Raw genomic sequence first — 26757 nt, 5'->3', positions numbered from 1 at the left:
CTGAGCATGCTCAATTCTCACTGGGCTGTTTCAGAGAAACTGTGATTTCTAAACAATCGCTGGATTTCTGCAAACAGTCCCCTCATTCTGGCCTCAGTAGTTGGGGTGCTCAACTATTAAAATGAAAGCGATGACAATATTCAAATTGGACTCCCTCTGTGCTGATCTTTAGAATTAAATGGCTTTCCTTCCAAACAAAACGTACATGTTTTACAAAAGCTTGGACTGTCATACTCCAAACTAGGAGGGGGGGGCAACTATGACCCCTTTACGATGCTGCAATTAAGTGTGAAAAATAGTCAATATGTCACGTTTCAGTGCCACTGCCACTTACAACGATCACTAAATGAACCGTTGTAAGTCAAGGACAGCAGTCTTTGATCTGATTGTCAATCAGGTGGGCAGTTCAGCGGTTCGAATCCCTAGTGCCGCGTAACAGGGTGAGCTCCTGTTACTTGTCCCAGCTTCTGCCAACCTAGCAGTTCGAAAGCACGTAAAAAATGCAAGTAGAAAAATAGGCACCACCTTTGGTGGGAAGGGCCTCTGGAGGCTCAACAGACTAAGCAGTCTGTTATTACCACAGCTGCTTGCAATTACTGCAAGTTCAAGTCCCACCAGGCCCAAGGTCGACTCAGCCTTCCATCCTTTATAAGGTAGGTAAAATGAGGACCCAGATTGTTGGGGGCAATAAAAGTTGACTTTGTATATAATATACAAATGGATGAAGACTATTGCTTAACACAATGTAAGCCGCCCAGAGTCTTCGGAGAAGGGCGGCATATAAATTCAAATTAAAAAAAAAAACAGCATTCCATGCGCCTTTGGCATTGAGTCATGCCAGCCACATGACCACAGAGACGTCTTCGGACAGCGCTGGCTCTTCAGCTTTGAAGTGGAGATGAGCACCGCCCCCTAGAGTTGGCAACAACTAGCACGTATGTGCAGGGGAATCTTTACCTTTAAGTCAAGGACTATATATATGGTGTTCAAAGATTTTTATTTACGATCCTTTTCCGCTCTTTTCTTCCCAGTGGAAAAGCAGAGAGCTGTCACTCAATTCCACACTGAGAAGAACAGGTTTAAGTCTCCTCTTCCAATTCCACAATCACACACACATACACACACCCCACCCGGGGCTCAGTTCAAAACTACAATTCTGCCGTTGCCAAACGCTGACGACTCTTTCTTCCTTCCGAGAAAGACGTCCACACAATCCTTCCACGTCCCCCAAAAGTCTTTATCGAACCCCTGAGGACGGACATGTTCTGATGGATTCTTCTCACCTCTCCCTGGGTACAGAGCTCCATAATGATCCAGACGGGATTTTCCGTAATGACGCCGATCAGCTTCACAATGTGAGGGTGATCAAATTGACGCATTGTTACTGTAACAGGGAAAGCAAAAGTTCTTGTTAAACAGAAGCATGCTGTGTGACGGGCAATCTGAAAACAGAGGGGAAAGGGTTCTTTTTGTAGCAAGGGGGTTGAAAAACAGATTCCAGACTTACTAGCACTAGCACTTAAGACTGACATACAGCTTCACAGAATTAAAAGCAGTGATTGAGGAGCCACCATTTAATATAACAACAGAGTTGGAAGGGACCTTGGAGGCCTTCTAGTCCAACCCCCTGCCGAGGCTGGAAACCCTACACAATCTCAGTCAGATGGTTATCCAACATTTTCTTAAAAATTTCCAGTGTTGGAGCATTCACAACTTCTGCAGGCAAATCGTTCCACTGATTGATTGTTCCCACTGTCAGGAAATTTCTCCTTAGTTCTAAGTTGCTTCTTTCCTTGATCAGCTTCCACCCATTGCTTCTTGTTCTACCCTCAGGTGCTTTGGAGAACAGCCCGACTCCCTCTTCTTTGTGGCAACTCCTGAGATATTGGAACACTGCTATCATGTCTCCCCCAGTCCTTCTTTTCATTAAACTAGGCATACCCAGTTCCTGCAACCGTTCTTCATATGTTCTAGCCTCCAGTCCCCTAATCCTCTTTGTTGCTCTTCTCTGCACTCTTTCTAGAGTCTCAGCATCTTTTTTACATCGTGGCGACCAAAACTGGATGCAATATTCCAAGTGTGGCCTTACCAAGGCCTTATAAAGTGGCACTAACACTTCACGTGATTTGATGGCTTGGTTGAATGACACACTTTCTCTTAGATAAGGGGTCTCCAACCTTGGCAACTTTTAAGACTTGTGGACTTCAACTCCCAGAATACCTCAGCCAGCAAAGCTCTTCCAGAGAACCGGTAGTTAAAAATGCTTTTAAAAAGTTTTTAAAAAGGTTTCCCAAGCTCACGCACCACAGCTGATTCCCCCTCCGCTGGCTGTTCCACTTACCTACCCAAGCCTCCTTCCGGTGCATACTGCGCATGTGCGCAGCATGCATTTGGTGTGCACTGTGCATGCGTGCCCGCAGCGCATGCAGTGCACATGCGCAGCCCGTGAACCGGTAGTAAACCAGTTAAGATTTCACCACCGGTACACTACAATTCTTTCTGGGAAATGGGCTACGTGGCTCAACTTTCTCACCGTTCCATGTGCTCACTGTCTGTTTTGCAGCTCAGGTCTCTATTTTAATTTCTCTTCCGTTTCCAATATTTACTGTGATGTGTGCTATATTTGCAGATATACTAATGCAGGGGTCTGTAAACTTGGCTCTTTAAAGACGTGTGGACTTCAACTCCCAGAATACCTCAGCCAGCAAAGCTCTTCCAGAGAACCGGTAGTTAAAAATGCTTTTAAAAAGTTTTTAAAAAGGTTTCCCAAGCTCGCGCACCACAGCTGATTCCCCCTCCGCCGGCTGTTCCACTTACCTACCCAAGCCTCCTTCCGGTGCATACTGCACATGTGCACAGCATGCATTTGGTGTGCACTGTGCATGCGTGCCCGCAGCGCACGCAGTGCACATGCGCAGCCCGTGAACCGGTAGTAAACCAGTTAAGATTTCACCACCAGTACACTACAATTCTTTCTGGGAAATGGGCTACGTGGCTCAACTTTCTCACCGTTCCATGTGCTCACTGTCTGTTTTGCAGCTCAGGTCTCTATTTTAATTTCTCTTCCGTTTCCAATATTTACTGTGATGTGTGCTATATTTGCAGATATACTAATGCAGGGGTCTGTAAACTTGGCTCTTTAAAGACTTGTGGACTTCAACTCCCAGAGTTCCAAAGCTGGCTGAGGAACTCTGGGAGTTGAAGTCCACCAGTCTTAAAAGAGCCAAGTTTGCAGACCCCTGTACTAATGCTAATCATGATTACGACTAGCCTTGTGGTGCAACCAAAACAATCTGGAACTGAACACACTCAAAACCGTAGAAATGGTGGTAGACTTTAGGAGAAACCCTTCCATACTTCCACCTCTCACAATACTAGACAACACAGTATCAACAGTAGAAACCTTTAAATTTCTAGGTTCTATCATATCGCAAGATCTAAAATGGACAGCTAACATCAAAAACATCATCAAAAAAGGACAACAAAGAATGTTCTTTCTGCGCCAACTCAGTAAGCTCAAACTGCCCAAGGAGCTGCTGATTCAGTTCTACAGAGGAATTATTGAGTCTGTCATTTGCACCTCTATAACTGTCTGGTTCGGTTCTGCAACCCAACAAGAAAAACACAGACTTCAGAGGATAATTAGAACTGCAGAAAAAATAATTGCTACCAACCTGCCTTCCATTGAGGACCTGTATACTGCACGAGTCAAAAAGAGGGCTGTGAAAATATTTACAGATCCCTCACATCCTGGACATAAACTGTTTCAACTCCTACCCTCAAAACGACGCTATAGAGCACTGCACACCAGAACAACTAGACACAAGAACAGTTTTTTCCCGAAGGCCATCACTCTGCTAAACAAATAATTCCATCAACACTGTCAAACTATTTACTGAATCTGCACTACTATTAATCTTCTCATAGTTCCCATCACCAATCTCTTTCCATTTATAACTGTATGACTATAACTTGTTGCTGGCAATCCTTATGATTTATATTGATATATTGACCATCAATTGTGTTGTAAATGTTGTACCTTGATGAACGTATCTTTTCTTTTATGTACACTGAGAGCATATGCACCAAGACAAATTCCTTGTGTGTCCAATCACACTTGGCCAATAAAAAATTCTATTCTATTCTATTCTATTCTTTTACACCGGCTCTTGAAACGAAAGCGTATTTAGCCCCAATTTCTGTATCCGAAGCACAAATGTAACACTAAAACGGGTTAGAGCTAGACACTGGAAGAGAAGTGCAGAAGCGTAAGACGAACCTTTGATTTCACAACCTTGCTGAAAAGGCCAGGAATTTTCCTTCTGAGGGAGCCACTAAAGTGTGACAACAATTTAATATCTTTCGATCAGCCTAAATTGATTCAGTTCAAGAACAGATGGCTTGCAAAATATAAATTGGCAACAATTATCACTAACTATGCTTCAAAGCTTCCAACCCTCCTTATTAAAAAAAAAAAAAGTCTTATTGATTCACAATGTCTACGTTTCATTTGGGCATTTCTTCATTAGAACAGAAAGAAGACAAATGGGACGCTACTCAGACAGATGCACTGAGTTGTGATGGAGTACAACCCTGACATGAATATGATGTGCACAAGAAAATCTCATTTACTCCTTTGGCTGGCATGAAGCCTTATTGACGAGGAGTATAATTGCTTTATTATCTGTCTCAAGAGCACAGGAGTTAAAGCTCGCACCAAATGAAATGGAAATTGGTTTGCTTGCGCTGTGGAAGAGATAGCAACTCCGTAGCCAAACTTGGAACATTCACCTTTTATCTCATGACATACACAGGAAAATTCTTAAAAAAAACATGCATTATTAGAGTAGCAGATTTATCGTGGCTGACATGTATCGTTCTTCAGTTTGAACACAGTATTACAAATCTGGATTTATGAATCGAATCTCAGCCTGTATTTTTCAACTGCGAGACTTTCTATCCAAGGATAGGAATGCAAACCCGTCTGTTTGCTTACTTTTAGGCAATTGTGTGTTTATCTTCTCTGGGGAGATTACACTAGCAAAAAGGGGAAAAAGAATAAATGCAAAACCCTAGCAAAAGCATCTCAGCAAAAGCCATCCAAATAAATCCACCAAAAACATGTATATTTTATTATACGCTCTTATTTATAATGAAGATGTATAAAATCTAATGAGGACAGCCCTGCGCATCCACACAACCTCCCAAAACTTGGTGGAACAGAATAATCTCTAGTGCATTTGCCAACCTTGGCAACTTTAAACCTTGAGGACTTCAACTCGCAGCCAGGCTTAAAGTTGGCAAGGTTGGAGACCCCTGCTCTAGTGCACGGTTTCTCAAACTCTGCAACTCTATGATGATTGGACTTCAATTCCCAGAATTCCCCAGCTATCGGACTGGCGTAACAGTGTCCCCAGTGGCCAGGTGAGCCACATCCTGGCTTTTTCAAGCACATGCCAAAATCCATAGGGAGCCAGGTTAGCACACCTTACTCCACCCATGCCTGGAAAAGGGAAGGACAATCCAGAGCAGGGGTGAAAAGCTCCTGGTTCAGACTGGATCGCCTGATCCGGTAGGGATGGCAGTGAATGGTAGCAAAAATCCCTGCCCCCTCCCCCCCCCCGGCTGAGCTGTGCAATCATTGGTGATTTGTTTTTTTTTTATTTTTAAAAGCATTTTTTCTTCGGCAGAAAAGATGTTTTTAAAAGTTAAAAAAAAAGCCTCCAATGATAACGCGGCTCAGCTGGGATCGTCAGAACCTTTTAAAAGCATTTTTTCTACAACCTCTTCGGCTGAAGAGGTTGTTCAAAAAAGCTTTTAAAAGGCTCCTCTGGTGATCCCAGCTGAGTTGCCTGATCATCAGAGGCTTTTAAAAGCATTTTTACAACCTCTTTGGCTGAAAAAATGCTTTTAAAAGTTAAAAAAAAAGTTGGCCACGCCCACCCAGTCACATTAACCCCCCACCAAACCATGCCCACAGAACCGGTAGTAACAAATTTTACCCCTGACCCAGAGTGTTTGTGGATGAGTGGGAGACCAAGAAGAGATGCAAGCAGCTGTGGAAGTGGGGAGCAAGGTCTGGGCCAGGACACACAGCAGGCAAGCGAGCCAACGGTCCACTGCCAAGACCATAAGCCACAGGAAACAGCCCACCTTGTTTTGTTCCCTGCCTGGAGCCAGCTTGGCTTTACAACTCGGTAGTCACAATGCTTGAGGAACAGAGCCGGGAGCTTTGCAGCAGCTTTATTCTGCAGCTGTGTTTATAAAAGGAGAAACCCCACTGAGGCAGCGCATAATCCCACACTAAGTACAAACACTTCTGGAGGGGCAACAAGGACAAGATGCCACTCTGAGAACTTTGCTTAAGAGGGCAAAGAGCCAATAGTTGGGGATGGTGAGTGCTACGATGCAGTGTATATAGTTTTCAGCTAAGTTGTGGTGTGAACCCTAAATCTACCATAACTGGCGGGGGGGAAGAGAACATTTTTATAACTTACAGGCTTCTTGCAAGAATTTCTCTCTTATGCTGTCCGAGGTACAGTTTTTACACGTTTTGATTGCAACTGCCATGGCAGGGTTTTCCTACAAGACAGAAAAGCCCATGTTATACAAATGAAAGAAATCACATAGATAAAGACATTGATTATGAAGGTTTTTTTTAAAAAAACAACAACCAGTAGTTCATAGACTTTGCAAAGAAAAGGTGGCAGTTTTCTAAAGTGAGCATTTTCTCAGGAACTATGCAACTGAATATGAAAAAGGGCTGCCAGCTTATGTATGAAATTTAGGAATGGGGTTGGGAAAGGTTACTTCCCTGAATGAATGTTTTACAACAGAGGGATGCGGTGGCTCAGGGGCTAGGACGTTGAGCTTGTCGATCGAAAGGTCGGCAGCTCAGCGGTTCGAATCCCTAGTGCTGCCGTGTAACGGGGTGAGCTCCCGTTCCTTGTCCCAGCTTCTGCCAACCTAGCAGTTTCGAAAGCACGTAAAAATGCAAGTAGAAAAAATAGGGACCACCTTTGGTGGGAAGGGAACAGCGTTCCGTGCACCTTTGGCGTTGAGTCATGCCAGCCACATGACCACGGAGACGTCTTCGGACAGCGCTGGCTCTTCGACTTTGTAACGGAGATGAGCACCGCCCCCTAGAGACGGGAACGACTAGCACGTATGTGCGAGGGGAACCTTTACCTTTACTCTAAAATTCTGCAAATACTAAAGTAAACAAAACTGAACAAACTATTAATGTTTAACTTTAATTTAATATTGTAGAAGGGTTTTTAAGAACTTTTCTTTTCTGTTTTATATTAGATATATCTAAATGTTTTTTCAAAGACTATTTGCATAACGCTAACACTCATTTCTTCAAAAGAAATGAGTGTTATACTACTTTATAGTTTTTATACTTCTGAAGTATAAAAAGACATTAATACTAAAATTGTCTTGGCCAATTTCAAGTTTCTAAGCGTAAGCTTGAGTTTGATTAGAAATTAATTTTGTCGTTTTGTTATATAAGAAGGAATAGAGTTCTCATTATTATTCCATGAACACTGTGTTCAACCTCAGCTTAAATTAGACAGATTTTTCTCAGACTACACAGAAAACGTATGTTGTGACCAAGGCCCAAGTAGTGATTACTAAACACAATTCAGTCCTCAACAAACTTATTTTATTAAAACAGCTGAGAATTAATTCATTCTCAGCTTTGTCCAAAACAAAATTCTTAATAACCAGTCCATCAGCCTTATCACCAACCTTCAATGTCTTTGGCAATCTGCCAAAGGCTTTTCTTGGCAAAAACTCCACAAAGTTCAAGAGAGGCTGACAAGAAGCACGGAAATCAACAATGCTTTTCTACAAAGAACCCAACCGCTCGTTGCTGCTCTTTTAAGCCTTATGGGAGTGGCCAATCATCTCCTGGCCTTACTCTGGAGTGGTCCTTTTTGCTTCAGCTGCTCTTGCCTTCTGGCAGCTCTTCGCATGCATGCACTAGGAACAGGCTCCTCCTGTTCCTCGCCTCTCTGCTGTCCGCCTCTGGAGGCTCCAGAGTCTGCGCATAGCTCCCAGATGGTCCTGGCCCCATCTCTGCCTCTGACGCAGAGCCCTCGTCCAGGCCTTCCTCTGACTCCAGGTGTTCTGTCTTCCTCCGCCTCCGTCTGAATGATGGCTTAATTAGCTGGCACTATCAGCTCTGGCGGCAAAAGAGCCAGCGTCTGCCAAGAGCCCTCGTTATCTTCCATGACGCTGGTGAGTCACAAACTTCAGCTCTAGTCAATCAGTGGATTCGCCTGCTACAAAGAGACACACCAGCTCTGGCTGCCTTTTATATCCTGTGGGGTGTGGCTCCATGACTCAGCACTTCCTAGGCCTGCCCCACCCCTGCTTCTGTTGTTCTCGCCTCTCCTGCCTACGAAACCTAGGATTCAGCCAAGCCTGATTGCTGTCAGCTGGGTCTGCAGGTGTGGCCTGGGGTGAGGGGAAAGAGTCAGGGGATGGAGGCCTCATTATTTCTTCCACCTCGCCTGCTTCTGGCTCCTGGAGTTGAGCCAGGGAAGCCGGTGCTCCCGAGGTAAGTCCTGACAGCCCTTCCCCCTCACTGTCTAAGTCACTTTCTGGCAGCAGGCCCGGCTCCAAGTCACTTTCTGGCAGGAGGGCCGGCTCAGGGGGCGCAGACACAACACCAGGACTGGCTCATTGTCCTCTCCGACCTCCTCACTGTCCGACTCCATTGCCAGGTCCATGGGCTGCTGGCGGACCACAACAACATACCAAAAAGTTGCAGTGATCAATTGTGCATTACACACCAACTAATTTTTCTGGTAACTTCAATCTGCCCATGGGCAACTCGTTTAGTTGATCTGCATACCCAGCATCATATAATACCATTCTTTTAAGAGAAAAAGTAGATTGCCTGTGACACTAAGGTATTTGCAGGATTTAATGGAACACAAATAACCCCTTATCGCTTCTAAAATTGCAGAAACCATGTGTAAAGTTAAATGAACATCTTTGAGTGCTGCATGCAATGAAATTTCATTTTAATCTATGCCAATTAGTGTACATTCAAAGTGACAATAAAGTTATCCTACGTCTAAGTCTAATCTTACTGTTCGTCCTGTAAGCCAAATATTTTAGAGAGCTACACTAAATTGTACAGTATTTATGTTGCTTTGAAGACCCCAGTTTCGAATGTGAAGAGTTTCATAAATAACATTTTTTGATTGAAAGCTCTGAGAGGTTTCAGCGGTCTATCGAAGGAAGCTAATTAAAACCTAATTGCTATATACGGGTTCTCTCAGAGCATTCATGTGTCTCTGCAAAGGAACTGGAAGCTGCAGCTCCTGCTGAAAAGTTGAAATGTATCCCTCAGCAGGCTCAAATCAGAAGCTGCTGGTAGGCAGCGTTCTCTGATTTAAAAACATTCACACATTACGAACAGCTAATTAGACCCTCCGGCCAAATGAGACTTCCCTACTCCTTGGACACCATCTCCTCCACACACATCCTCACCATGTCACGATTTAACAACTGCGTGTAACAGCTGGGCTTGTTTATCAAAGCATTTAGGCTTTGATATTATCAGGGAGATGATGAGTTAATCTCCCAGTTTAAGTTCTCATTATTCCACTTAAGCCAATGGTTTGTGACTTTGCCTTACAAGTCTCCACCAAAGACTTGGTACTTGTTTCTTCCAATATGTATATTTTTTGGAAAACTAAAACCACCTCCCAAATATCTTTAATACCAGGATACTAAATACTAAAAAACTAAAGTCCAGGAACTGGAGTTCGCCTACCCATGCTCCTTCTTAGTATTATCCTGCTTTTTCTTCTGTACAAGGGCCTCTGGTGGCTCAGACTGCTAAGACAGTCTGTTATTAACACAGCTGCTTGCAATTACTGCAAGTTCAAGTCCCACCAGGCCCAAGGTTGACTCAGCCTTCCATCCTTTATAAGGTAGGTAAAATGAGGACCCAGATTGTTGGGGGCAATAAGTTGACTTTGTATATAATATACAAATGGATGAAGACTATTGCTTGACATAGTGTAAGCCGCCCTGAGTCTTCGGAGAAGGGCGGGATATAAATGCAAATTAAAAAAAATAGTGCTTAGGTACATGGATCATGGCACAATGAGCTTCAGGGCAGGGGTGAAATGCAAAAGTTGTTACTACTGGTTCTGTGGGCGTGGCTTGAAGGTAATGTGACTGAGTGGGCGTGGCCAACTTTTTTTTTTTAACTTTTAAAAGCATTTTTCCTACAACCTCTTTGGCCGAAGAGGTTGTAAAAACATGCTTTTAAAAGCATTTTTTCTACAACAAGAGGTTGTAAAAACATGCTTTTAAAAGCCTGTGATGATCAGGCAACTCAGCCGGGATCGCCAGAGCAAAAAAAGCTTTTAAAGGGTTCTGACGATCCCAGCTGAGTTGCCTGATCGCCAGAACCTTTTAAAAGGATTTTTTTTTTTAACCTCTTCGGCCAAAGAGTTTATAGAAAACATGTTTTTAAAGGGTTGTGACGATCCCAGCTGAGCCGCGCGATCATCAGAGGCTTTTTTTTTTACTTTTTTTAAAAGCATTTTTTTTTTGGCTGAAGCTGGGGCGGGGGAGGGGGGCAGGGATTTTTGCTACCGGTTCTTTGAACCACCCGCCGCCATCGCTACGGGATCGGGCAATCCGGTCCTAACCGGGAGCATTTCACCCCTGCTTCAGGATCAAGTGAGGAAAGGGGTTTAGCCTTAATCTGACGTATTTGCACGAGAGCAGCCAGCTGAAATTGGCTGACACCAATCAAGACGAGATGACAGTCAACAAGAAATGAAAATAGTTTCTAAGCAACCAATCGTCCAAAAGGTGCTTTTTCAAAAAAGTTTCTTTTTCCATAGACATTAAGCAACCAGCCTTACGTAACTCAAAGTCACAGTAAGCAGCCAGTGAACATGAAGAAAAAACAATCAAAAGAGAATATTAGTAATTCAGGGTTGAACTGTGGGGTCCTTGATGGTCTCCGAGCTTGGTGGTGTCCTTGCAGATGTTTTGTCGTGTCCCACTCTTCCTCTGACGGCTGGGTCGGGGAAGTCCGTATCAAGCGTGCCTCTGCAGCTCTGCCAAAGTCCTATCAGAGTCCTCAGGGCAGGCAGGAATCCAAGATGTGACTTCAGCAATCCAGATTAGACTTTGCCTGACTCAGAGAATGCCAGAAAGCAGATCCTTTATATAGGCCATGGGGTGTGGCTCCATGACTCAGCACTTATCCAGGCCTGCCTCTCCCTTCCTTTTGCTGACGTCGCCTTTCCATTCTCCGGAAGCGTGGGTCCCTCCAGCCTCCAGCTGCCGGCAATTCCAGCTCGTGACTGGCTTCATACTCCTCAGGTTCACATGCTGTGGGGGAGGGGTTTAGTTGCTCCATTTGTCCGGGCATGGTGCCAGGACTGGGGGCTGGAGGCATGTCAGGCCATTCTTCTGCACTATCAGTGTCTGGCAGGAGATGAGAGGGGCCTGGCTGCCGGGGGGTGGGGGGTGAGCGAGGCACAACACGTTTCATGACCCAAATGGGTAACGTCATCAGTGCTAGAAGGAAATGGGGTTTGGTAATGAAACGCTGGCAACCAAGCTCAGAGAGCATCAAGGACCCCACATGAAGAAAATAAGTGAGCATACTGTCTGTATGTATGAAGCTTTGCTAGAACGAAACAAAATGAAGGACTTGACAAAGGACACCATTCATACACACAACTATGGTTATAAAGAACTCTGTCTTCTCCAACACTACTTACATCACCTGGGCGGTATTATAGTTTGATAAATATGACTGTGTGTGGATGTGTCGTTTAAGGAATTTTAATCAATAAAGATAAACAGTTAGTGGAGACACTATGCATTGTATTAAGACGTTTTCCATTACCACGTAAGATAACGAAGTTCAAAACTCAACATATTTGTATTTTCACTAGAACGTAAGAATGTATAGTGGATAATCACACACAATTAGAGGGAAGCGAATTCTACTTATGAAAAAAAGCATGAAAACGTTAGGAATACCTACTGGAGTGACATAAACTCCTTGGTGGACATCACCAAACTGCCCTTCACCGATGCAGCGTCCCAGTTCAATCCGCTCCCTTTGAATCTCATAATCCCTGGCTATTAAAATACAATCCATTTAAATTTCAATCCAATGATGAAATAGCTTCCCCACAAAAGACCCCCACAAAAGACAAAAACACCATCAGAGGTCGCTTAAAGTGATTACCCGCTTGAAAACTAGACCAATATTTGCCCACAAGCAAGCCATATAAGTACCATCTCTATAGTGGAATCCTCTTAAACACCCATTCGGATGGAAATCCTGGAAAAGATATATGAGACGTCTAGTTCTGAATTAGTTCCAGTGTGTTTAGTTACATTCATGCAAGCAATGTAATTAAAGCATCTTAACTGAATTATGACCAATGGTTCACATGGAAAGAAATGCAAAAAGGGTACGTTATTTTGATTAGCTCCTGCTAATGGCATATTTAAGAGGTCTCCATTACATGGTCTTTTAGGGGCTTGTGGTTTTAATCCTATGGATACATTCCTGGAAATAAACCCCACTGAAGAGTGAAATTTACCGCCAAGTAAAAATACAAAATATTCGGTTTCCTTTTAATCAGGAAATCGGCCAAGGATAGTTTTAATAAGCCTGAAAAAGACCTACCCTAAATACCTATGGAATGTATTCTGCTGACACTTCATACATATTTTATATATATTTTTCTTTAGTAAACCGCTTATCCCTAAAAGCATTAGGCATTATTCATTGCCAACTGAATTGTCTATTTTTATTTCCGTATTTCAAATAAAATAGTGGGAAACATGCTTTTTGTTTCCAAAGGGAAAAGTGGAAATGATTTATTATGATGAGTTTAAAAAAAAAGGTAAGAATAGGAATAAAATCTTCTGTAATCTATATATCCATTTTTATTTGAACAAAGCAGTTCTTTCTTTATAATCCCACAACTATCAAACGTGTTGGCTTAAAAATACACAATCGAGCCAGCACTTTATTAATAGAAAGTCAACCGTTCCTTTTTTTTTTTTTTTTAAGGTATCTCCAAAATTGTAAACAGATAGATAATTAAAGGATCTCCTGTTACCTTCATCTATTCCATAGCTTTCTGCAGTGCAATTAAGAGAAAAATCAAACACCGGCTTAGAAAATGTTTCTTAAAATGCAAATTACATTTGGGGAAAAAAATTTTTTTTCCAGTATTCAAAATCCCCCACCAGAGACATTGTATTTGAAATTTCTGCAGATACATGATCTATGTTTATGACATCATCTTCATAACACTGTAGAGGCACAGATGCCATCCAATTATAACACAATTTATTAACAATGGCAAACAATTTTTTAAAAGTCATTCATTCCCTCTCCCCTGAAAGAATACTCCTTTTTTAAAAAAAAAAAAAAATATCTCTGGTAAACTGAAGTGCTAAGCCCAGGCCAGTATGATTAGTATTTGGAAGTAGACCTCAAAGGGATATTGAGGCTGCGGGCCAAGACCAGGCTGTCCAAACAAATCCAAGAAAATAACAATAACAAAACGCATCCATATCGTTGCCAAGAAAATCAAATGGATGTGTCTGCATAACCACTAGGACCGTGATGGTGAACCTGTGCCACGCAGAGCCATATCTGCGGGGATGCGAGCCGTTGCCCTAGCTCAGCTCCAGCGCGCGCCGGCCAGCTGATTTTCGGCTGGCCCCGCCCATGCCACCCCTCCTCTCCCAGGAGTCTCCACGCAGCCCGTTTTGGAGGCCAGGTAAGTACAGGGCTCGCACGCAGGTTCTGGGAGGGTGTTTCCAGCCTCTGGAGGGGCGGGGGTGGCCATTTTCGCCCTCCCCAGGCTCCAGGAAAGCCTCTGGAGCCTGAGGAGGGCAAATAGTGGGCCTACCGGACCTACCAGAAATCTGGCAATGGGCCATTTACGGCTTCTGGAGGCTTCAGGGAGGCCTGCTAGGCCCAAAACGGGACGCGGGGGGAGGGGTTGTGCGCGCATGTGCAGGAGGTCATGCGCGCATGCGCAGGGGGGTGGGGCATGGGGGAAACATTGAATTATGGGTGTGGGCACACAGGCGCACACTATTGTGCATACACATGTGCTTTTGGCACCTGAGGAAAAAAAGGTTCACCATCACTGCACTAGGAGCTCTGCTTTGTTCCAGGATAGTTTTCATTTCCATTTTTATGTTTTAAACTGTCTTCTAAGGTGGCAGATAAAATTGTTGGTGCAAAGCAAAATCTCTCCTCTTAATGTGTGCTTAAACTCACAGTCTCCCGCATTCTAAGCTGGTGCCTTAACTACTAGATGTAGGGAAACTTTGAGGATGAAAGTGGGAGTTTCCTCCTTTCTTCCTGTCCTTAAAAGCACAGAAGTATAAGAACCTGGAGGGCAGCACATATAATCCTAAAGCTAAAAGGGGTTTATTCTTCTGAGTAAGACACAGCACAGTGCCTGGACTTACTCGCAGTTTCTCATCTGACCATTAATCAAAAATGGTCTCTCTCAGCTGTTCACATGAGTTTGTGCGTCTACGTCTACTATTTCAATAATAATAATAATAATAATAATAATAATAATAATAATAATAATAATAATAATAATAATAATAATAATAATAATAATCATCCAAGTGGAGATATGTCAATTCTTCAAATGACACTTAAAACCTTTTATTTTCAATTTCTAGGCCCAAAAGGATGCATCTCAAATATCCTTGATTAAATAGATCTACAACTAAGTTTATTGGCGCTATCAGGAGTCCAGAGGGAAAAAGGATGGCTTACTTGAAGGCAAGGTGTACGTATCTTCTTCATCTATGATCTCTGCATAGTCATCGGTTTCTGAAATGAAAAGAATGGGAGAATCTGAAGGAAATGACCATATTGCAAAACAAAGCAAAAAGACTGTGTGTGTATGTGTGTGTGTGTTTATACACACACGTACACACAGAGACTGCTTTTCGGTCCAAATCCAAAAACCTGCAACCTTTTCACCCATATAAATCTCCATCTGCCACCATGATTAAAATCTTCTCTCCAGACAAGGTTAACTCAGGGACAGGAAGATGGCCTTGTTACCACCTACATTACATAACCAAGTTTGTTTTTCAGGGACCAGAGAGAGAAACTGAACGGCATCTTTATTATCAGGAGACAGTCCCCCTATTTAGACCCAGCAGTCAAAACATGAGTAATCCTGTCTGCATTGTCAACGCAAAATTCCCCCGTTAAGAACATTCACAATAAAGCCAACGGATGAGAGAGTTTGCAAGGGTAGAGCGGCAGAGCGTAGACAAACAAGACAGCACTCGACACACAGCTGCGCTGAGAACATTTGCACCCAAAATAGCAATGTCTGTGATATTCTTTTTTTCTCTCTCTCTCTCTTTCTCTCTATGACTTCTTTATACAAAAGAGATGAGACACTGCTGGTCTTTTTTTAAGGCTTTGAAGACTTAGATTTGTGTTGGAGTATGGGGGCCTGATGGTGCAGGCGAGCCCATTCCTTGATTCCATTAATTGTTATGAAGGATTAATTGCCGCTGTCGGTTGTGTTTCTCGGCTGCTATTTGTGCTATTTAAAGTAGTGTTACATTGCTTTATTCCTTTGTTAAATACTGTTGGCCACCGAGAGTCATGAGCAGCTATATAAATTTAATCAATCAAGTCGTTTAAAGGATCACCTTTAAAGGCCAGACAAGGAATAATGGATGGAAATTGATCAAGGAGAGATTCAACCTAGAAATAAGGAGAAATTTCCTGACAATAAGAACAATCAACCCATGGAACAGGAGTTGCTTTCGGAAGTTGTAGGAGCTTCAAGAAGAGATTGGACTGCCATTTGTCAGAAATGGTGTAGGGCCTGTTGGGGGGGAGGGTTGGACTAGATGACCTAAAAGGTCCCTTCCAACTCTGTTATTCTGTTAATCTGTTATTCTGTTAATCAAGTCTGTTCTTAACAAATTCTAATTATTTCAATATTATTGTCCATTTCTATCCTTACTCCATCATCCCCAATATTTTCGTCAAGATTTAGCGTTTTTATTATGCAAAGAGATTAGCTTTATGTGTAATACTGTCATTCCAGCTAGAAATCTTAAATGTATATGCTGAACACTCAAAACTGCAGTTTCGCTTCTGCTCTGAATTGCTAGCTCAAACCCAAGATAACTATCCTCCCTGTCATCTAAACCCTGATAGCACCTGAGTTTAAATACCCTAATCCCTTCCTCTCGGGAACAGGATTTTGGTCACTTGTAAGATTTCCTCAAGCCATCTCCACCTAGATAGTTTAAAAGGTTTAAAAAATAAAGGGCAGAATTCTAAGTAAAAAGAACAAGAAACTGCTATACTTGAACTGGGGAAAGCTAAAATGGAAAGCACTCTCTTCAAAAGCCTTGCTAAATTATTGGAATGAACCAGGGGTGAAATCTAGTTACCTTCCTTACCGGTTCAGAAGTGCACGCGCATGTCCATCACATGGTTGCACAAAACCTTCTGCGCATGCGCAGAAGGTAAAAAACACGTTACTTCCTGGTTAAAACCATCCACCATCGCTACCGTGTCACTGAACTATCAGCCACGATCACTACTGGATCACACGATCCAATCTGATCCGGGAGCATTTCACCCATGGAATGAACTCAAGAAGTATGGAAGAGTCCAGAACAGAAAAGGGGGGAAAAAAACAGAGGGCTTTTTTTGCTGGCTGGGGAATTCTGGGAGTTGAAGTCCACAAGTCTTAAAGTTCCCAAGTTTGGAGACCCTTGGATTAAGAGATCTTCCTAAAAGCCAGACACCCTGAGCCCTCTTGGAGAAGGAGGGGAAAAAAAGCTCGTAATATAATTTTTTTTGCTTAAGGCATCAACACTTCAAAAGTTGCAAATGTTCCAAGGTTGAGCACTTGAGGGATGCAAAAGAAGCTCACAGACTTTAAAGAAAATGCTAATGCTCTAAGTGGGAGGGGGCACCTCTGATTTATCTACCCCACCCCCAGCCTCTTGATTCCTTTTCTTTAATGTTTCGCATCTGCTATAAAACTTTTTATACCAAGGAAGTTTATTTTATTTTACTTAGTTGGTCAAACAGGTATGAGATATCAGATTGAAGTATAAACATGGATATGAACACAGGAAATGGATACGAATAAATGGGGACAATAGGACAGGGACGGAAGGCACACTAGTGCGCTTATGCGCACCCATTACAGACCTGTTAGGAATGGGGTGACAGTAGACAGTCTAAGGTTAAAGTTTTGAGGGTTTGAGGATGTAACAACAGAGTCAGGTAGTGCATTCCAGGCACTGACCACTCTGTTGCTGAAGTCGTATTTTCTGCAATCGAGTTTGGAGAGGTTTACCTTGAGTTTGTATCTATTGTGTGCTCATGTATTGTTGTGGTTGAAGCTGAAGTAGTCACTGACAGGTAGGACATTGTAGCAGACCATTTTATGTACTACACTTAGGTCAGACCGAAGGTGGCGTTGTTCTAGGTTGTCCAAGCCCAGAATTTCAAGCCTGGTGGCATAAGGTATTCTATTGTGAGCAGGAGTGGAGTATTCTTCTCGTGACATATTTCTGTACTTGCTCAATTGTATTAATGTCTGATATACAGTGCGGATTCCAGGCAGATGAGCTGTATTCGAGAAATGGTCTAGCAAAGGTTTTGAATGCCCTAGTTTGCAGTGCAATGTTATCAGAGAAGCGGCTTCGCAAGATTAGGTTAACAACTCTTCATGCCTTTTTGGCAATGCTGTTACAGTGAACTCTGGCGTTTAGATCGTTTGAGATGAGTACTCCAAGGTCCTTGACCGAGTGTGGGTCGTCTACGAGATCGTATCCACCCAGTTTGTATTTGGTGTTCTGACTTTTGTTGCCAATGTGTAAGACAGAGCATTTGTTGGTTGAGATTTGGAGTTGCCAATTGTTTGTTTGTTTGTTTGTTTATTTATTAAATTTCTATACCGCCCTTCTCCCGAAGGACTCAGGGCGGTTTACAGCCAAAATAAAACAATCAATATAAAAGTTAAAACCAATTAAAAGCAAAAAATTCAACGTTGGCTAGACCATTCTGACACATAATCAAGGTCACTTTGTAGGGCAGCAGCATCGTCGGTGGTGTTGAGTAGTTTTACATCGTCAGCGAAGAAGACCCTGCTGCTTATAATATGATCGCAAAGGTCATTTATGAAAAGTAGAAAGAGGGTGGGTCCTAAAACGCTGCCTTGGGGGACAGCGCTGTTAACTGGTGTCCTAAGATGCTTGAGTCATGCCGGCCACATGACCACGGAGACGTCTTCGGACAGCGCTGGCTCTTCGGCTTTGAAACGGAGATGAGCACCACCCCCTAGAGTCGGCAACGACTAGCACGTATGTGCAAGGGGAACCTTTACTTTTTAAGATGCTGTTAAATTTGAGACAAATGGCCACGTTTGAACTTTATTGCCAAAGCTTTAAAAAGCTACGAATTGCAGAGTTAAGACCAATTAGGATTGGGACAGGAAATCAGAGTTAAGGAAGCATCTTCACCTCTGGATAGAGGATGCTATTGCCAGCTAGTATTTCAGATAGTCTGACTGAGGTGGACAGCCAAGCCAAGCCAAATTTTGATAACATGACTGCTGCAGCCTTGCAACGACTGAAACTCTGGAGACTGGCATCAGTTCCATTCGTTGAACTTTGCAAGAACTGGTGGCTGAACAAAGGGTCGTAACTCAAGGACGACCTCTAATCGGTTTCTCCCAATTTAGCAAAGGCAACAGAGAACCCAAAATGTTCAGGACAATCTCAGAAGCCACCCATGCAAATCCAATAGAGCCGATTCAGTTCAGTAAAACAAAGTGGAATTTTATTTATTAATGGGGTGGAGAAAGAGGCATGCTCTAGATCAGGGGTCTCCAACCTTGGCAACTTGAAGCCTGGTGGACTTCAACTCCCAGAATCCCCCAGCCAGCAAAGCTTCAAGTTGCCAAGGTTGGAGACCCCTGATCTAGATAGAACCAAACCGTGCTGACAGTTGGGCATTTAATTTCTTCTTTATCCTCTGGATTATGGGTGTCCAAACTCGGCAGTGTTAAGACATGGCTGGCTGTGGAATTCTGGGACTTGAAGGCTACAAATTTTGCCTTTGACAATGTTGGAGACTCCTACTCTGAATATTGTAGTATAGCTTTTCTCTCTCTCTCTCTCTCTCCCCCACATGACTTAAAACAGTATAGTTGGTCCACAAATTAGTGACCGTTCAAACTTTCATTTTAAAAAATGTGAGTTATGACCATTTTTCACATTTCTGATCCTTGCAGCATTCCTGAGGTCACGAGGTCAAAATTCAGACGCTTGGCAACTGACTCATAGTTATGACGGTTGAAATGTCCACGAATCATGTGATCCCTTTTTGCGACCTTCTGACAAAGAAAATCATTGGAGGAACCAGATTCACTTAACAACCCTGTTACTAACTTAACAGCTTCAGTGGTTCATTTAACAACTGTGGCGAGAAAGGTCGTAAAATGGGGGCAAAGCTCACTTAGCAACTGACTTGCTTAGCAACAGAAGTTTTGGGCTCGATTGTGGTCGTACGTCGGGGACTATCTGTAGCCATACAGGCTTATGAAGCGATGGCAAAAATTTAACTTACACCAGAGATTTAAAAAGAGAGAAAGGGCTCTAGGATATACAGCTATACATTTTCAGCTGCCTTCTTTTCACTTCTCTTCCTTCGGGTCTCTTTTCTTTTTTCCCCAAGGAAGCACGTTCCGTGTTGTGGAATTGTATGACTGTGGCATAGCTGAATATGTCTAATATGAATAAACATAAGGCCGAGGCATGTGCCTTCATTACAAACAACAAAAGTGGCAAACGAGTTATTGAGGTTGCAAGCGGTACTTTCATCGCACACAAATTGCTTTAAAGAAAATGTAACCACATATTACCGTCCCCACTAATTTCATCTGTCGATCCGGGTAGCATGCAAAAAAGAGAGAGAAAGCAGAAGGTAAAGAGCAGCAGGGGAAGGGACAGAAGGAAAAAAGGGGAGAGAAATCAGAAAATACAGTATTAAAATCACAAGTAAGCCAAAGAGGATTAAAAAAAACATATTGTTAACAATCATATACATGCCCAGTTTGAAGGAAATGTGACCAAGCAGTGGTAATTAAGGCGTTTATTGGGATCCAATAGTTTATTTCGATACAGCCCATCAGAACGTGCAGGCAGCCGACAACACACTCATTTTAGTACAATTTGTGGAGGAAAACAAGATTGTTGTTTTTCCTCTCTCCATTATAGCCTCTCCCCTCCCTTCCAACAGTATAAATTCGTTGGATAAACTTTAACCGAGGTATCCTATTCTACGATTTAGATACTCTTTTAAACTTCAATGAAATAAAAGTTGCCATTAAAGGCAGAAGGCACTGAATTAATTTTGAAAGTTGTTAAACTAGACACTTTACTGAAAATTGGTGGTTGTTGTTTTTCCCATTAGACACACAAGAAAAATATATCCCTCCCTAACTCGATTTCTGGTGCTGAGAACCATCATCAGCATTTGGGGACACGTGACTTGTCCATTTTATTTCTGAGGCTTTTCTGGATTGACCCATGGTTGCACTTCAACAAATGATGACTTATTTTATCTTTAGTTGATTAAGAACATTTATATGGCCATCCAACTCATTCGCGGTGACTCCGGGCAGCTTGCGAAGATAAAAACCCCAAGACAGAAATCAATAAACTTTCCATCCATTTCGTTAACAATCAGACCGACCACTTGATGGGCTCTGTATCACACTGGAGTCCCCGGGGGCCGTTTCAGAACCACGGCTTCAGGGCCTCTTGAAAAAGTGTCCAAGTGGGGCACAATCAAATATAGGTAGTCCTCAAATTTACAACAGTTCATTTAGTGAAATTACTAGGCACTGAAAAAGTGAGTTATGACCGTTTTTCACATTTATGACCGTTGCAGCACCCCCACAGTCACCTAATCAAAAGTCAAGACGTTTGCCAACTGACTCATATTTATGACGGTGGGAGCGTCCCGGGGTCATGCGATTCCCCTTTTGCGACCTTCTGACAAGCGAAGTCAATGGCGAAGCCAAATCCACTTAACAATCATGTTACGAACTTAAGTCATTCACTTTTAAACTGCGGCAAGAAGGTCATTAATTGGGGCAAAAGTCACTTAACAAATGTCTCGCTTGGCAACTTAAATGTTGGGTTCAACTGTCATTGTAAGTTGAGGACTCCCTGTGCTGTTTGGCTTTCTTCCTGGGATTTATTTCATTGGTACCAACAGGTGGGACTGAGTTTGCCAATGGACTCGATCACAGCAACCGTGCGACCTGTGGATTTCAATTCCCAGAATTCCCCAGCCAGCCATGCTGAAGTCCCACAGATATTAAGGTTGCCGAAGTTGGATCTCCATTATCCAACTTAACGCCTACACATCTCTTAGATCGATATACAATAATCAGGAGTTCGATATATTGTATAACTGCTGCTCTAAGATGCACAGCTGTTTATCATGCCAGGGGTTCATGCATTGGCCCAAGCAGGCTACTAAGTAAAAAATGTGGCGTGTTTCCTCCACAGTAATTATTCCATAGGTTTTCAGTACCACCAAAGTTCCAGCTTTGCACAATTAGGAATATTTCCTAGACTCACTGAACAATTGGAGGTTAAAAAAAAAAAAACCCAAACTGAACAAGGTGGCACACAGATTCAAAATTTTAGCAACGTACATTTTAGGTTCTTGGTACTTTACAATTTTACTGTAGCCTCGAGGGAACCAAATTTTAACGTGACTAGCAAAGCGTAGCTGTTGAACGAATCAGGCAACCTAAAGAAAGCGCAAGGCTAAATACCCTTAGCTGGTGATTCATGTGAACACAAGACAAAAGGGAGAAAGTGTCTTGCTCGTTTTACTTTATGTTGACAGTGACTGACTCCTTTATCAAGAAGCAGAAAACACAAAGGAAGAAAGAACAAAAGTTGTCAGAACACCTGCAAGCAGTGAACACAAGCAAGCACAAGATTAATAGGGCAGTCCGTTAGTTGTAATGAATATTTATCATAGTATCTGTATTTTATCTGTTGTTACAGGAGTGTAGCTTTGACTTCCGCTTGGCTTTCTGAAAAGCAGGAGAGCCAAGAAACGTTATTGAAAATGTAAACCTCTGCCATCCCTTTCTGACGTTGCAACCAGATTAAGACATTTTAAGATATAGACTATAACAGCTCATTACAGTTTATCCAACTCTGGAATTTCATATGGGTGTATATACTAAGCAAGTTGCAAACAATGTATATATCATAGGTTTTAATGAATGGTATTTAATTCATTGGGAACTGCCCAGAATTGGTTATAAGAGGGAGGGAGAGAGGATGGGATGGGGAGAAGGTTTAGATTACAGATTAACAGAGTTGGAAGGGACCTTGTAGGTCATCTAGTCCAACCCCCTGCCCAAGCAGGAGACCCTACACCATTTCTGACAAACGGCAGCCCAATCTCTTCTTGAAAGCTTCCAGTGATGAAGCTCCCACAACTTCCGAAAGCAACTTCTGTTCCATCGGTTGATTGTTCTCTCAGTCAGGAAATTTCTCCTTATTTCTAGGTTGAATCTCTCCTTGTTCAGTTTCCATCCGTTATTCCATGTCTGGCCTTCAGGTGCTTTGGAAAATAGCTTGACACCCACCCCTCCACTCTGTAGTAGCCCCTCAAATATTGGAGCACTGCTATCATGTCTCCCCTGGTCCTTCTCTTCACTAGACTGGCCAGGCCCAGTTCCTGCAACCGTTCATCGTATGTTTTAGCCTCCAGTCCCCTCATCATCTTGGTTGCTCTTCTCTGCACTCTTTCTAGAGTCTCAACATCTTTTTTATAGTGTGGTGACCAAAACTGGATGCAGTACTCTAGGTGTGGTCTTACTAAGGTTTTATAGAGTGGTATTAGTCCCTCTCTTGATCTTGATTGTATCCCTCTGTTAATGCAGTGTAGGACTGCATTGGCTTTTTTGGCTGCCACCATACACTGCTGGCTCATATTTACCTGGTTGTCCACTAAGACTCCAAGATCCCTCTCACAGTTACTGCTATTAAGCCTGGTTTCACCCAGTCTGTATGTGTACTTTTGGTCTTTGGACTTTATTTTTCTCTACATCGAATTTTATTTTGTTTGATAGGGCCCAGTGTTCAAGTCTGTCAAGATCCATCTGGACCTTGAGCCTATTTTCTAGAGTGTTAGCTATTCCTGCCAGCTTAATATCATCTGCAAATTTGGTAAGTTCCCCTTCTATTCCCTCATCTAAATTGTTTATGAAGACATTGAAGAGTAATGGGCCTAAGTCGGAACCTTGTGGCACCACTGCTTACTTGTCTCCATGTAGACTTAGACCCATTAAGGACTATTCGTTGAGTAAGGTTTGTCAGCCAGTTGCGAATCCATCTGGTGGTGATGCTATCTATCCCACCTTTTTCTAGTTTACAAGGGAGGGAGGAAGGGTGGAAGGAAGGAAGGAAGGAAGGAAGGAAGGAAGGAAGGAAGGAAGGAAGGAAGGAAGGAAGGAAGGAAGGAAGGAAGTTCACTCTAAACTACTTTAATAATATTTTGGGAAAACAGTGTCTTAGAAAGCTCCTTAGTATAGTAAGGCTGTCTCAATTCAAGGACTGGACAACTGATACTACTTGGTTCGTTCGCTTCCAAATTATTCCCCCATCCTTCTCTTGCACAAATTTGACCAAACTGATGCTAGATCGTACTAACACAACAGGATAATGAACAAATTATTTTGATCTAGAGAAATAAGGCAAGAAGGATGAATTTTCTATTTATACAGAAAGACATACAGAAAGTACACTGGGAAACTATTCCAACCATTCTACTAAATCATGACCAATAACAATTGAACAAGAGTCCCTAAAAAATATAAATGTTGTACCCTGATGAACGTATCTTTTCTTTTATGTACACTGAGAGCCAAGACAAATTCCTTGTGTGTCCAATCGCACTTGGCCAATAAAAAATTCTATTCTATTCTATTCTATTCTATTCTATTCTATTCTATTCTATTCTATTTCTTTTATGTATACTGAGAGCATATGCACCAAGACACAAATTCCTTGTGTGTCCAATCACACTTGGCCAATAAAAAATTCTATTCTATTCTATTCTATTCTAAACACTAAACTCGCTTCATGTGGGGCAGGATGGCATCAGAGTTCAACTTTTCTGCATCTGATTGATGAAATGTTCATTAACTGGACCGACCGAAATAACATCATGATAAAGTTTTATCAATACCTTTCATTTGGGCCTGGTTCAATTTATTAATTTGCAAAACTACTAGGACATTGTCCCATGATATTACAATCAGGTTCTGCCAAAAAAAAAATCCACTGATGCCCAAACTTATATGCTTTCAACTTTCACTTAGAGCGGACCATAAAACCTATTTTCTACAATAGCATGCTAACTGGGGGATTCTGGGAGCTGAAATCCATATATCTTAAAGTTGCCAAAGTCTGAGAAATTCTCGTTTACAACCAAGCCCTTCTATTTGTTTTAAATTTAACAGGTCCACAATTAAATATCTGAAATCAGACATTTCTTGGTCTATAATATTCATCCAATGAATCTGAGGGCTAGAAGCTTTTTGCTGGCTACCTACCACAGATGGTTTAAAACAGCGGTTCTTAACCTGTGGGTCACGACCCCGTTGGGAGTCGAATGACGATTTGCCAGGGGTCGCCTAAGACCATCGGAACTATGGGAAGTACACTTGCGAGTCGAAGAATCACGCTCCAATGTTTGACTTCACAAGCCAGCTGCAGGCTCTTCAAATTGCTAGCCGAATTCGGCTTCAGGCGCGATGAATTAAAAAAGAGAGAAATCTTTGCTCTGATGTCTCCCTCTCAAGCCAGTTGCAATCACTCCCAATCGCTAGCCTGATCTGGCTTCAGGCGCAATAAACTTAATAGGGGAGGAGTCTCCGCTTTAATGCCTCCGTCCTCAAGGCAATCGCAAGCAGTTCAGCTCGCTAGCCAATACAGCTTCAGGCGCGATAAATTCAAAAAAACAGTTTGCCGCTTTTTTCCCCCTTCTGCAGCTGCTGAGGCACGCTGAGATCGGTTGGGGTCGCCACATCGTGGGGAATTGTATTAAAGGGGTCGCAGCACTATAAAGGTTGAGAACCACTGGTTTAAAAGATCACTGCACTAGCATGGGATTGAGGTTAATGATCTCCAAGTTCACTTCCAATGCTTTGATTCTAATTATGGAAAAAGATAGGCAGATCAATAGGCAGGTAGCCATAAGGGAAAGGTAAACCATTTATGAAAGAAAACAACAGAATATTGCTTGTCAACTGTAACTCACAGCTAAAATCACTCAGACTTAGTGAGATTATCTTAAACAAGAATTTTTTTTTAGCAGCTGCAAACATTACCTGTTCATAGAGAACCACTGAATGTAGCAGGACATCTCCATTTATGTCAGCCTCCCAAAAATCATCAGAGAATGAACTGCTGTTTGCGCTACAGCTTTATTCATAACTGAAATGAGACTTTCATAAGACGATGGGAAATAATTTTTCCTTCCCTTTCACTGGCCTTCGGGGGGGGGGGGGAGGAACATTGGGTAGAAAGGGAGAAAACTGGGGTGGTTCAGTAAATAATGGGCAGCATTTGGAAACCTATAAATGTTTGCTACATCCAAAAAAACAAAACAAAACCCAAAATGTTAAGACCATGATGGTGAACCTATGGCACGCGTGCCACAGGTGGCACACGGCGCCATATCGGTGGACATGCAAGCTTAGCTCCAACGCGCATGCGCATGCCGGCCAGCTGATTTTTGGGCCTTCTGGGCCCATTGGAAGTAGGGAAACAGGCTGCTTCCGGCCTCTGAAGGGCTTCTGGGGGGTGGGTGGGGAAGGCCATTTTTGCTCTCTCCAGGCTCCTAGAGAGGCTCTGGAATCTGGGGAGAGCAAAAAACGGACCTACTGGGCCCACCGTGCCATCACATGCCAAAAACGGGGGGAGGGGGTCGTGCGCGCATGTGCAAGGGGCATAGAATTATGTGTGTGTGCACACACGCAACCTTCCCCGCACTCACACTCACACACACATACACACACACACAACCGCTTTTGGCACACGATGGCAAAAAGGTCAGCCACCACCGTGTTAAGCCATTATGCTCCCTTCTTGGTTTTGAACTGTATTTTTTTTTTTAACTCTGTGAAGAGAAGTAGGATCTCTTCATTTCCCAGACTGGCTATTCACATTCCCAGTTCTCAGTTTAAACTAATACAATCCTGAGTTGTGTAAACAGAGGCACAGAATCAAGATCACATGAAGTATAGGGCCGTAATAGCTCAGGCTGTTAGAAGCCTGTTATTAGAACACAGCAGCCTGCAATTACTGCAGGTTCAAGCCCAGCCTGAGGTTGACTCAGCCTTCCATCCTTTATAAGGTAGGTAAAATGAGGACCCAGATTGTTGGGGGGGCAATAAGTTGACTTTGTAAATATACAAATAGAATGAGACTATTGCCTTATACACTGTAAGCCGCCCTGAGTCTTCGGAGAAGGGCGGGATATAAATATAAATTTAAAAAAAAAATTAGTACCGCTTTATAAAACCTTAGTAAGGCCACACCTGGAATACTGCAACCCAAAAGGATGTTCACAGAAGAGCAACTAAGATGATCAAAAGGCTGGAA

At 42.7% G+C, this 26757-nt stretch overlaps 1 protein-coding gene across 9 annotated transcripts in view; it reads right to left on the bottom strand.

Annotated features, from left to right (window-relative positions):
• The window catches only part of PTK2 (protein tyrosine kinase 2), a 305627-nt gene that overhangs the window by 77320 nt on the left and 201550 nt on the right, over positions 1 to 26757 (bottom strand). For 8 of the 9 annotated variants that reach the window (XM_058178297.1, XM_058178298.1, XM_058178296.1 and 5 more), the window contains 5 exons: positions 19974 to 19991; positions 14828 to 14884; positions 12041 to 12138; positions 6498 to 6582; positions 1284 to 1384 (listed from right to left, as the gene is read on the bottom strand). In XM_058178297.1, the coding sequence (XP_058034280.1) occupies positions 1284 to 1384; positions 6498 to 6582; positions 12041 to 12138; positions 14828 to 14884; positions 19974 to 19991 (359 nt within the window). The remainder of the gene's footprint in view (positions 1 to 1283; positions 1385 to 6497; positions 6583 to 12040; positions 12139 to 14827; positions 14885 to 19973; positions 19992 to 26757) is intronic. The other variant, XM_058178301.1, reaches the window with a different exon arrangement.

The sequence above is a fragment of the Ahaetulla prasina genome, chromosome 3 (genome assembly GCF_028640845.1).
Source record: "Ahaetulla prasina isolate Xishuangbanna chromosome 3, ASM2864084v1, whole genome shotgun sequence".
Taxonomy (NCBI): domain Eukaryota; kingdom Metazoa; phylum Chordata; class Lepidosauria; order Squamata; family Colubridae; genus Ahaetulla; species Ahaetulla prasina.
The sequence above is the reverse complement of the archived record's forward strand: the minus strand, read 5'-3'. Positions and strand labels throughout refer to the sequence as shown.